The 13,566-nt window shown below is 41.9% G+C and overlaps 1 protein-coding gene across 9 annotated transcripts in view; it reads right to left on the bottom strand.

Annotated features, from left to right (window-relative positions):
• The window catches only part of FTO (FTO alpha-ketoglutarate dependent dioxygenase), a 352,285-nt gene that overhangs the window by 88,029 nt on the left and 250,690 nt on the right, over positions 1 to 13,566 (bottom strand). Inside the window, exon 9 of one of the 9 annotated variants that reach the window (XM_046682389.1) lies at positions 8,914 to 9,011. The exons of 7 other annotated variants lie outside the window; for them this stretch is intronic. In XM_046682389.1, the coding sequence (XP_046538345.1) occupies positions 8,948 to 9,011 (64 nt within the window). In that variant the 3' untranslated portion in view covers positions 8,914 to 8,947. Of the gene's footprint in view, positions 1 to 8,913; positions 9,012 to 9,362; positions 9,394 to 13,566 lie in introns of those variants that run through there. One more of the 9 variants, XM_046682395.1, reaches the window with a different exon arrangement.

Genomic DNA, 13,566 nt, shown 5'->3' with positions numbered 1-13,566 from the left:
TAACTTCCGTCTTCTTCAGGTTTTCTCATCTGTAAAATGGGAATAATATCTTCCTCGAAGAACCCTCATGAGGATGAAATGAGGTAATACAAGCAATATGTACTACATGTATTATATTAGCATAGTGCTTGGGAAACAACTATTATATAGCTATTAATACATTAATAGAGCTAATAATATAATTAATGTAATAGTTATATACACAGTATATATATAATAAAGCCAAGTCCTATGAAGGCCATTGAAAAATGAGATGAAAGAAGGTTCTCCTCCTTTTTACATCTACTTTGATGTGAAGATAAGAAACCTGGCACTGCCTTGAGGCATCCCATAACGCTAAGGCATTCCACTGAACGTCCATGTCATCAGGCTACATAGCCTCCTCACATTACGGTTGATGTCTAGTATCAAAACCAACAGAGGGCTCACCTGGCCTATAGGGAAATCCTCATGTATATGTGTGACATATCCCATTTTGTGTTGGTCCTCTTTTGTTAAGGATACAAACACATTAAATGGTATGTGGTGCCCAACATAAGTGTTTCATAATTACTAGATAGTTTTGATAGTTGTACCCTACTTCCATGGGGTCACTTAGCTCATAGTAATGATGAGCAATCAACTTAAATCTGATTTGAAGATACTTATATCCATAGAATGACTCAAAATGGAAAACTGTGCTGTTTCACTTGTGAAATTTTTAATAGGGTCTTTTCTTAAAGATGTAACATGCTAAGTAAAGATAATTAAACATTTTCCGAGCCTATTTCTTAATTATCATTTTTTAAAGTTATAACACAATAAAAATTATCTATTATTTGGAATCAAAAGTAAAATCAGTTTTGGTACAATGTCTTTTGTATTTCAACATAAACTTTGGAAGGAAGTGACTGAAAAAGTATGAAGTGTTATACAAATACAAGGTGGTATGTGAGTCATATAAGATGATCTTACTTTATCCTGTCAAGAATCGAGGTGCAGAGGCTATTCTCTGATTCAGAGTAGCATAGCTTAAGGTTCTCACAGAAATTATATTCGTTCTTAGGAAGTTAACAACATTAAACATGGCATCAACTAAAAAGATGTCAGAATATAAAACATAAATGATTTAAGGTAATTTTCTTATAGCAAGGCTATCAACCACAGGTTATATTTATGTGGAGCAGACATAGAGCACTCTTTTTTTAAAACTTGAACTATTTCTATCATATTTCCTAGGACAATATCTCTATAGAAAATTCATGGAGTTTGATAGGATAATATCTATGAACTATTTCTAAGGACAATATTTCTAAAGAAAATTCATGGAGAGGTAGACCAGGGAAATGCAACACCAGGAACAGCAACATAAACCTCATTTCTCTACAGTATGCTTAACAGTTAACTGAACGTAATGGGTGACAATGGGTGACAGTAATGTCAATAAATTACTTTTGTTTAAACATAATATAAGATGTTGGCTAGATCCTCTCTTCCCATAAATCCATATCTAGGACCTCATGATTAGATTCGGGGCTCAAACCACAACCCTTGGAGGTGGACTTCTCTCACACAAATGTCTGCCCCCCGGCATCAGTAGTTGGCCAGTGTCCTCAAGGCAGCCAGTCCCAGAGCCTCGCTCCAGATTGGATAAAAGGCGCCATTATCTCTGGATTTTTCCCAGCATTCCATAAGGAATCACCACTGGAAAGCTTGGGCTGATATATCTCACAGAATTTCTTCTTTCCCCAGGACCCAGCACAAGGCTGCATACAGAAATGGGAGGACAGCTGGCTTTCCACATCAGAGCCACTCAAGGGAGAGAGCACCAAAGGGAGTCCACCTGCTTCCTGTGGAAAGTCAACACAAGCCTGTCTCTCTCCTCTTTGCTAGCAGGCCAGGTGCTATGCAGGTAACCTCCAACACTCCACAACACCTTCCAGATGGACAGAAAGTGGGATCACTCTGTATAGCAAAACGTGCATGGAAAAAAGCATCAGGTTGCCAGAAAGAGACTCTACAAGCTAATTCAACATCTCGATGTCGGAGTCATTTGAGTTTACAAATGGCAGTCCAGGTGTGCCTATGAGACATACGACAGTGTACACGTGTTGAGGACACCGAGGAAGGAATAATCACACTTCCTGACTTCAAGGGGCTTCCAATATGATGTCATAGACAAAAAGAAAATTTAAGTCAACAGAAATACAATGTATAATTACAGGAGTGTTAAGAGGAGAAAGAGTATCTCAGAGACGGGATGGAAGTGAGTAAAGTGAATTATGAATATTTTGCAAACTCAATTAGATCACAATTTCAAGGTCCATTAGTTTTTTTCCCCATCCTTCTGGGTCCCCTCTGCCAATTAAGAATGCTATACCTCAGCCTTCCGGGTATCTTAGGATATGTCAGAGAATGGAAATAAAGGCACCCAGGTAAATGGCTCTGAGCAATTCCCAATGCAGGGGCTGCTGTAACAAAACTGGGACATCCGCTCTCTGCTGACACGTAGAGCATGCTGCACCGCCCATTCACTCACCTAACACACACGGAGTGAGCGCACATGTGTCAGGCACCGAGCTAGGCCCTGGAGGTATGACTGTTGAGAAGATGACAAAATGCCTGCTCTCTCGAGAGAAGCTCTCACTTAGTGCTGGAGACCCAGAATAAATCAATAGACAAAAATTTCAGAAGGGCTGGGCGCTCTGAAGAAAAGGACCAGGATGATGCAACTGCCAGCACTGTGCAGGGGAGGGAGAGTCGACTTTACGGAGGGTAGTCAGGGGAGACTTCTCTAGGGTGACATTTGAATGACAAAAGCTCGAAGGTCAGAGGAGCAGAGCACATGAGGCCAAGGGCAAAGGCCTAGAGACAGACACACTTTACATGCTGGAGGAAGACAATCGGGCCGTGTGCAAGACAAGTGAGGGGTGAGTGCAGAGTGGGGCAGGCGGCCGCCAGGTGCTGGCAGGAAGATGGGTTTTTGTTCTGGGTGTGACAGAGAAGAGGGGAAATGATACGGTCCGACATAGGTTTTTTTTTTCCTTAATTAAAAAAAAGTCTTTGGTAGCATCTTTATTGAAATATAATTCACATTTCATATGATCTACCCATTTAAAGAGGACAGTTCCGTGATTTATAGTATATTCCTTTTGGCCCACTTCAGCCCAACAACCACTAATCTACTTTCTGTCTCTACAGATTTGCCTATTCTGGACATTTCATATAAATGGAATCATAAAAGTGGTATTCTGTGACTGGCTTCTTCCACTTGGTATGTTTTTAAAATTCTTCCATATTGTAGTACATACCAGTACTTCATTTTTTTAAATCGCTGAATAATATTCCACTGTATGGATATACCACATTTTGATTATCTGCTCATCATTTGATGGACATTTGGGTTGTTTTCATTTTGGGCTTTTATGAATAATGCTGCTGTGGAGATATGTGTACAAGTTTTGTGCAGACATATGTTTTCATTTCTTGGGTAACTAGGAATGGCATTGCTGGATCATATGGTAATTCCATGTTTAAGAATCTTACACTGTTTTCCAAATTTTATATCCCCACCAGCAATGTACGAGGGCTCCAATTTTTCCATATCCTCATCAACACTTCTTATTATGTCTTTATGATGACATACGTTTTTAAAAGATCACACAATTGTTTGTATCATTGCTTTTAAAAATAATTGTAAAAGTCATTGCTTATTGAGAGCTTTGAAGATCTGAAGAGCTTCTGGAATTCTAATTGATATCAAGAGAAGTAGAGATCTCTTTCCATGAAACCATCCACCAAGTGGAAAATAAGGACAAAGAGGCTAAAGTGGAATATATATCTTTGTTTAGAATTTGACAAAAATGCTTTTAGCTTCATGACCAGATAAAGAGACTATAGTACTCCTGCCAGGGTCTTTGCCTAGGCTTCTTCTATTCGTTTGCTCATAAGTGGTAAAAAGTATTCGTTTGAGTAGAAATTTGTTGTCTTTGTCCTGAATTGTTTGGAACATAATGGTCCCAATCATCTGGGCCAAAAGAAGCCCCTTCTGAGGCCAAATCCTGCTGGAGTTTGAAGGCTGAGTATGAACCTGGTGGTTTCCACGCTGTCTGAGAGCACAACCTGGTGATCACATGCAGAGAGTCAAGTTCCAAGGCATGCTGGGAAGGCATGAGTTTGGGAGGCTAGTTCAGTAGCCTGAAAAGCCATCGAGTACAGTGGGTTGGATTAACATGCTTTCCCATTCCCAACTCCACTCTCATCATTTCACAGACCAATTGGAAGAGGAGAAAAAGCATGAAATCTAACGGACCTTATAGACAATTCCTTTCTTGTGCTTGGGGAATAGAGGAAAGGGCAGGAGTATCAGATTCTAAAGTGATCAGAGAAAGAAAAAATTTTGAAGAGTCAAAATTACAATCAGAAATCCCTTAAGTGGAACACAGATGTTTCCCAGTCACTTGTACCTCAATATACTATTTTTCAGTAAGTCCAACAGAGCAAAGTTTTCCTCCATCATTGGAATAGACATGTTTCTTCTATTCTGCTTAAGCACTAAATGTTCGTTAAGCAACACACAGTTGCCTTATGTTTAGGGCCCATACTGTGCAAAAACAATGCATATCTTTTAGGTGTAGAATCACACTCAAAATAGGCAGATATTCACTCTCTGAGAGGTGGGCATGGATTCCTGACTCCTATCTCACATTGACTCCAGCGCAAATGCTCATGGAATGGAATCACAGGGAAAGAACTATTTAAATGGCTATTGCTATTTTTCTCTCTCTTTCTCATTTAATACAAGCTAGTTAAAAATATTTATGATGCAGGACCACCCTGTGGCCTAGTGGTTAAGTTTGGCATGCTCTGCTTCAGTGGGCCGGGGGTTCAGGTGCCAGGCGCAGACCTACACCACTCATCAGCCATACTGTAGCAGCCACCCACATACAAAAAGTGGAGGAAGAATGACACAGATGTTAGCTCAGGGCTAATCTTCCTCAGCAAAAAAAAAAAAAAAAAAAAAAAGTATAATGCAGTTCACTGAAATCAGTTTCAGAAATCCAAAGTTTAGACAAAAGTCATCTTTGTCATAGATTGTGCAGGAAGAGACTCAATTGCTAGAAAGATTTACGATCACAGAATTCAGTAATAAAATTCCAGAGACTAGAAAAATCCTTGGAATAGTAAAACTCAGAAGTGGAAGGCTATTTAGATCTTATCTAGATTAAAGCTTTCACTTTATAGCAGAGGCAAATGGGATCCAAAGATATTTAGTGACTTATCCAAGGTCACAAGGCTGATGAGTGGCAGTGCCCAGCTCAGAGTGCAGACTTCCCGACTCCTATTTTATGTTGTTATAAATTCTGGTTAATCAAAGAAATAGCCCAAAGGTAAAAGTATACCTAGTGGTTCCAACTTTACTATTCATCACACATTCTATCAATTAAAACGCAATATACGGGTGATTATTGCTGAGCTTTAATCCTATTGTGTTGTCTACAACATGCTGATGGACATGTGTTTTGGAAAATCAAATAAAACCAGAGTCAGTTGTCACTGGCTCTATTTCTTTAATTTACATAGTCTCAGCTCGCCTTTGGGGAATTTATAGACCAAAGCAAACCTGTCCCCTGGAGACACTGTGGAAACCATTCTGAAAGCAGAGTTATTCTCTTTGTTGTTGCAGTCACTTACAATCAGAGAAATTGGAATGGTAGCCGGATTCCATAGAATAACGTGGCAACTTCAGTTGCACCAGAATCTGTCCCCCTCAGCAGGCCCAGGAGTAACCAGGGGCTGAGAAAAAACTTCACAATCCAGGATCCGACTTGGGTCCAAAAAGCTAGGAGAATTTTTTCCCTTATAAATCTATCTGTTCTCCATTCTCCACCCCAACCTCCGTCCTTTTCTTTGAAATTTGAGTATGACTTCTATGCCTGGTGACCTGTTGGAATATACTTGCTGTTTGCTTTCTCCCATGTTTTTCTTAATGCAATAACTTGAAAAGTCAACATGAAATGACAAGTAAATCCTCAGTCAAAATAAGTTTGCAACCAAACAGGAGAAGGAAAAGAAAAAGCATGTAGAAAGCCAGCCGCGGAGGCTGTTGAATAGCAGCCAAATCTATGGCCAAAGTACTAATAGAGCACAGGTTTCTCATCGCTCAACATCCTTGCTGTCCTCTTACTGAGCAGGCTGCGTTCTGGACCTTTTCCTTTGGGATTCACCATTTTCTCTGACTTTCTATCTATGGCAACAAACAAGTAAAGAGAGACTGTGGTATGCTGTCTGGATACAGACCCTGGCTATGTTTCTTGAAGCCAGAGGCATCTACATGAAGAATGTGTGTCAATCTAGAGGGGAAAAAGAAGTGTATTGGTTTTAAAAATTTCCCTGTGAGGCAGAAACTTAGCAGATTAATGACATCCTCTGCGATGCATGCATGGAAGGCATCTAGACTGTCCCACTCTAAATTGCCACAGAATTTGGGAGAATCCAGCCAACTTATGGCACAGTCTACTTAGAGGAGAAATGAAGGTCCACGAAGTTGTAAACCAGAGAGGGGACAACACCTACCAGCCAGCACCTGGCTGCTTTCATGGGGTCTTTAGAAACAGTTCAAGGACTACCGAGCGTCCTCAAAGCAAAAATGTGCACAGTGCCATATTGTGAAAAAGTCACCATTTTAGGCAGTTTCCATATTTTCACCATAAATTCCATGGTGAATCCACCCTTTCTTCCTGGGTTTGATTTTGTTGGCCCCCTGGCAGCTATGGCAGCCTGTCTCCATAGGACCCAAGCTGAGAGGGATGAGTTACAAACCCAAATCCCAGTGTTTGTTAAGGGGATTTATGCATTAGGTTCTCTGAAACTTTACCCGGAAAGTCTTCCTCATTCCTCTGCTGGGTTTCCGGAAGAGAGAAATCTCCTCTGCGTATCTCCCTTGGACTCAGTGCTGGATACGGGCACATATAAATCCTGCTAACGACTTCTGCCTGTGGCTGACAGGTTCTGGTCTTTGGTGAAAGCTGGGTTCTCAAAAACTGCTTTTTGTTTATTTCCAAAGAGGATTTACTGCAGGATTCTTCAGGAAGTGTCAGTGTTCCCCATGATGGCTGTCAACACTCTTCATTTACTGGGGTGCTCCCAGTGGAGGAATCTAATTCATGCTGTCAGATCTGGGACCCTAAACATCCCAACACTTACAATTTAAAATCACCTTGGGTAAAATCTAAGGGCTCTGTTTGGGGAGTTTCCCTTTTTGGGGGGGGGGGGGTTACCTTCTTAACCTAGTCTACTTCGGAGATACAGAGCTCCTGGTTCTTTTCCTTTGGGAATTTCCACCACTTGGGAGAAGGGGGTGAGGGTGCTTGGGGACTGACAGATTGAAGCCAATCATATATGCCTTATCTCCTGATTCAGGGATTGACACAGAATTCACTCAGACTAAGGAGGCAGGTAAGAAGCTGGGGCTTCTGGGAAAGAGAAGTATTTCTTCTTTTATAGGATTAGTGGTGTGCTGGTAGATGTTAAGTCTGGAGCTGCAACTATCTTGCAACCAGAAGAGGCTAAAGCTGCCAGAAGCCATGAGCAAACTAAGAACGGAACCAACTAAGAAGAACCTAAGAGTGGAGAGATGGGTCCTAGTGATATGGTGAATCCCCGGGTTAACCTATGCCTGAAGCTAGTTACCACGCACTTTTCAATTATATGAACCAATAAACTCTTCTTATTTAAGTCAATCTGAGTTGGGTTTTCTGTCTCTTTCAACTGGAAGAATACTAACTGAAACCTAAATTAAGTAAGTAGGTTGTGGAATATACACTAAGTCTCTGATCTAGAGTCCCACCTTCTCCTAGAACATAGAAACACAGTATTATAACAATCTTGACACCTTGAACAGAGATGCTGGCAGGAGTCCTTTAATATTCCATCTCTCTTACAACCTCCGGCATCTTGCCTGCCCTACAATCATGCAACCCCACTCCTGAGCCTTTACCTCCCTCGGTACTGCTTGTTGCCCTGGGCATATGGACATGCTCTTGACTCTCCCATCTTATGAAATGTCTCCCTTTACTCCTACCCCATTCTAGTTGCCCCCCTTTTCCACACTTTCTTTCTCAAGTAGTAGTCTATACCAACCCTTCCCAAAGCATCAGTTCTGCAGACGGTTATACAAATAAGAGTGCACGGTCAAATATACTTTGGGAAATGCTGTAGGTGGGAGCCTCCTTTTGGACAGTAATAATTAACACGAGAGTATTGAGGGCTCTGGGAATTTTTGCAGGAATGAAGACTATGCAATTTACTCCCATGTTTTCCAAATTTATTTGACCATAGAAGCCCCTCCCCCACTTTCATTTTGCTTAAAATCATTTAACATGCAAGGATCTGGAGTTCTGAGGCACACACATTGGGAAATAATGGTTTAGACTCATTGCCATCATCTCTCACATCTCATTTATTCATTTAAAAATTATAAAATATTTTTAAATACCAAAAGTATAAAGAACAATATCTAACACCCTTGTAGCTATTACCAGCTTTGCCAAATCTTAATGAAAAAGATTTAAATCAAATATGGCAAAAGATTTACGGTTTCTAAATGTTCTCTCTCTCCCGTGCCCCTCTGCCTTAGCACACGTCCCCTTTGTCTTGAATACCCCTTCTCTCCTTTCCCCACCATTCTTTGCCTGAAGAAATCCTCTTCCTTCTTCAAGACTCGGCTCAGCTGTGACTTCCCCCAGGAAACCTGTCCTGATCTCTCCCTCCTATTTCCGGGACTGTCAGGGGTCCATGCTCCTCCCAGAGTTCCCTGAATGCACTCCCATCAAAAGACAGTAATCATCATATTCTTAGTTAATAGTCTGCTTACTCACCAGTCTCCTTTACTGGACTAAACATTCCTTAAGGATAGAAACTGCCTTTTCTTACCGTGTCCTCAACATGCTGAACTGTGCCAGGAATATCAGAGATGATAACTGAATGTTTCTTGAATGGTGACCATTCCAGGGCTTCTCCGGGAGTCTCCCCTGCACTTAACAGAAGTGTACATCAGCCACCAAATTTCTTGACTACTATGTTGTCATGACTTCTATACATTTTATCCAGTCATTGTCTTTCCTCTTAGGATGCTGTCTCCATTTTTATTTTTCCCTCTAAAAACATCTTAATCAGCTAGGGTGTGCTCTGCTTTAAGCAGCAGAAAACAACAAAGCTTAAACCATCAGGATGCTTACTTATTTAAGAAGTCTGGAGGTGGGAGGTTTTGAGGTTGGACATCACGGATCCAGGCTCTTTCTACCAACATTAGCGCAAGAGCTTTTTGTCCTCAGACTTGTCATCTCGTGGCTGAAAGCAGCTGCTAAAGCTCCAGCATCATGTCGTCTCCCTGTGTGTCAAGGCAGGACGTCTCTGAAAGGCCAGAGGATAAGGCTCTGTCTTTTTCACAACACAAGGCTCTCTTCTTACCAGGAAGAAAATCCTTCCTAGAAACCCCTAGCAGACTTTGTCTTATATCTCATAGGTCAGAACCTGTCCCGTGGCCCCCCTACTTGCAAGGGAGGCTGGGAAAATGAGCATCTAGCAAAGAAGAACAGGAATGCCAGGACTGGCTTAACCCAGCCTCGATTTACCACCTGGCAGGGGCTGGCAGAGGGGCTGCCCTTCCCTAGCATCGAGGACCCTCTATCTGCCGGCTAAACGCAATTCAGATTCTCTTAGCAGAGGTGAGGAGGGCAGGGGAGGGAGGGGGTTGGCTGCTGGACAGGCAACAAAGTGTGCCTGCCAGAATAACACTGGTGTGGTTGCCAGGGTATCTGGCTGCGAAACCAAAAGGTTAGAGTTTCTAGGCCGAGGTTTCTCACTAGCCAACCATGGGTTCTTGGCCAGCTCCTGTTGATCTGAGTTTAATGTTCATTAGCTCTAACATGAAGTTTCCTCAGTAGTATCATGTGGGCTGATAAATGACTTTTAAAACAGAAAAAAAGCTTCCACTCACCCAAATTCTTACGTTAGGCACTTCTTGACATTTCTTAAGGCAAGAAAACATTTGCTCATGCATTCATTTGATAGTTTCTGTGCATCTCCCTTGAGGCAGTTTGGGTCACAAAGAGAGTTCAGACAACCTCTGCCCTCAAGAGGCTGACTGTCTGGTGAACAAGAAAAACGTTTACACAAATAGCTAAGCTTAACGTGGTCAATGCAGTAATTAAGATCTGTAGAAAGTACCATGGGCTGGAGAGGAGGTCGGCTTGCTGGGCAGGGAATGGATGCCAACAGGGCTGCCGCACACAGCGGTGTGGACTGTGTGCTGCGCATCTGGCAGAGGTGTACGAGGAAACCCTGGATATGAGTCAAAAAGACCTCTTAAAGGAGGAAACATCTGCATTGGAGGCGAAGCAAGAGTGCGATTTGGGGAGAGGGCGGACAAGGTGAAGAAGGAATCCACAGAGAGAGAAACATGAGCAGAGGAACGAGGACCCGAACGCACAGTAGATGGAAAACTGGGGATACAGGACATGCTCTGAAGCAGACCTACCATCGGGAGGTGGGGGAGGGAGTGGAGGCAACAGAGAGGAGGCTGAAAGGCATGGCAGGCTTTTTAAAACCTCAGTCTTCTCCTTTAGATGGTAATTGAGAGTCAAAGAAAGTTTTAAAGCATGAAAAGTAACTCTTTCCTTCAAAGGTTAGAGAGGCCAATCCCACTTGCAAATTAAATAACTACTAAATTGCAGCACTCCTAAATTATTACAAACTACATTTAATAAACAAAGACGTTATTATAATGTTAGAGAAATAACCGTCAACCGCGTTTCTAAGTTTTTAAGAAACTACGATGAAATGAATACCTGTATTTTGTCTTTCCATAAAACTGAACAGGTTAGGGATATATCCCATAAATCCTACAATTATTTAAAGCACAAAGCACAGCTTTACTACATTATCGCTTTTAAATAACACATCATCAGATTCTGGTTCCCGAAACCACTTTGGGGAAAAAAATGCTTTCCTAAGTGACATCACCCCATTTTCCATATAAAATGAAAAAAATAAAGACTCATATTCAGAAGTAGTAGGCTACAAAAGGAGGATTGGTGTACCTTAAGAGCCTGCTGTGGAACACCTAACTGCCCTGAGAGAAACAAAGAAATAAATTAAAAATATAAAAACCCCAAATACACATAGCTGAGCTTAAAAGAGGTAGGCTGGTTTTCCCGAAATCCATTAATAAAATAAATCAGTGTATTTCATATTCGCAGTCATCTCTGAAAGTTCTCCTCTTAATTGCCCCATGGCATCATGGTTTATTTTAGTAAAGTTCAGATTTTACTGCCAGGGACTAATGGGCATGGAGTCCCTGAAGAACTTGTTTTAAAACCTCGACCAGTCAACCATAAAAGGGATATTAAAACAGCTACAGAGGCTAAAGAAGAATTAAAAAGTATAGCCACTTATTTTTAAATTAGAATCCTCTTTCACATTTAGGAATATAATAAAATGTGTCATAAACTTTCTGCTTTCATTCCACAGTATTGTTGTAAGAATCGCCGGTAATGCAGATGCAATCCTTCTATGGGCAAGCGGCACTCATTAAAATCAAGTGCTGTTTTTAAGCATTATTAGAGGCATTTTAAAATTATAAATGATTACAATGTCATAAAAACCTTCCAGGGAGAGAAATAGAAAAGGAGAAGCAGGGCAAGGATCTAATGAACAAGGCTGTTAATAAACTTGTACCTTCAACGGGTCAAAATTCTCAAGCCAAGCAGGGTCAAGTCCTAGTGCGGATCTGGATAGAACTTTTCCAGCAGGAGACTGTAAAATGGGTTCAGGTGAGATGTGTAAGGATCACTGTTGAATTGCTTTGCGTCTCCCTTATGGGGTGGAGTCCAGGCTTGAACCTTCTTCATAATCTCATAACATTTTTCGCTTTACTAATATACTATGTTCTTTACAAAGGTTTGGTATCCAAGTTAGTGAAGTAGCCCCATTTTATAAGCGGGAAAGTAGCCAGGGGAGAATAAATCTCCTAGTCTTGCCTCAAGTGCAGTGTGAGTGGGGCACTGAGGTCCCCAATATTCTGATAAGGTGCTACAGTCCTTGTCTTCATCTGGTGGCCCGCAGGAGGGTAGGGATTGGTTACCCAGGAGGCAACACCCACTCTGATAAACTGTGTGGGGCCCAGTCACACACACAACATGGAAATGACTTTTCAGGCCTCCTTTTGAAATAGGGCACTAGGCACAAAGAGAAAGAAGATGGCTTTTCCCAGCAGAAGCACATTCTGGCCAAATAGGACAGACACAGGATGTTCAGCAGAAAGGAACCATCTTTTAGTAAACATGAGCTCTGAAAAGACTCGAAACAGAGATCTCAGCAGAAATCCAGGTTGGTGCCAAAATGAAACAAAAACAAAAACAAGAAAACAAAAGAGGCAGCAGGCTCAGGAGCAGGACGGCAAAGAGGCCCAGATGCCACTACTTCTAATTCTGCAGCACCTTCCGTTCCTCTCAACAGGTTTCAATAAAAGCATCTTGAACTGGTTTAGATTAGTCCCCACCAGGCACATTTGTAAAGATAAAAAGAACATGGTTGTTTTCCTTCCTCCGAAAGGGGGTTGGGAGGAGAGAACAGGAATGTTCAGCCTGGTCTTAGGGAGGAGAGAAAACAAGAAGAGTCAAGTGTGTTCTTATGCCCATGTTTAAAACGATCATGCCAGGCTGCTTTGAAATGTCTAACTCTCACAGTCGTCCCCTTTTAATCCTCTGGTCACAGAGACAGCAAGGAGAAAAGCCAGGCGGGGCTGGGGGTGGTGGAGGTGGAGAGGAGAGTGTTTTTCTTCCCATCCTGTAGTTCATGGCAGCAACCAGCTTGTGTAAACATTCAGTAGCCCATCTGAACCCTATTTTAGAACAAAACAATTTCACTTTTAAAGTGTTTGAATTACTTTAGCTAAATCTGAGGATTTGCCTATTGAATCTGGAGCTGCTCCCTTTCAACTCTGAATGAAGGAAGAATTATGAGACGGGGTTACTCAGCGAGAGCTATCTGTCCTGGCGCTCAATCAAAGGGATTAGGATTTGGAAAGGAAAGCCTACAGGTGATCCTCCAGGAAGCATACCAAGCAGTTATCAAAAACATACAAGTTCAAAGCAGCTCAATTTTCATATGTTAAATGTACTTGGATGCAGCCCCAGGCTCCTTTCTAGGTAAGAAATTTGTGTTAAAGCTGTTTGTACTTGCATACTTAGCAGACAAGGGAATAAAAAAGCACGCAGCACAGTGGTGCCGGGTCCACCTCACCCTCATGTAACACAATAAATCAATCTTGTTCTCTCGGTGAAACAGGATCTGATGCTGTGTCCAGGCTTCCCAGACTCATCCCTGAGTCCCGCCACCACAGCACATATTCACTTACCTCATCAATGCAAAAGAGCTGTCACAACACAAACGCCGCGAGCTCAGCCACCCTGGCATCAGCAGCTTAACAATTAACAGTGCTTACCATTCACGGGGCTTGGGTGGTGTTTTCCCAAGCACCATGATCTGAGTTTAACGGTGTATTATCTACTTAATAGCTTAACT

Source organism: Equus quagga, chromosome 13, assembly GCF_021613505.1.
Source record: "Equus quagga isolate Etosha38 chromosome 13, UCLA_HA_Equagga_1.0, whole genome shotgun sequence".
Lineage (NCBI taxonomy): Eukaryota > Metazoa > Chordata > Mammalia > Perissodactyla > Equidae > Equus > Equus quagga.
The sequence above is the reverse complement of the archived record's forward strand: the minus strand, read 5'-3'. Positions and strand labels throughout refer to the sequence as shown.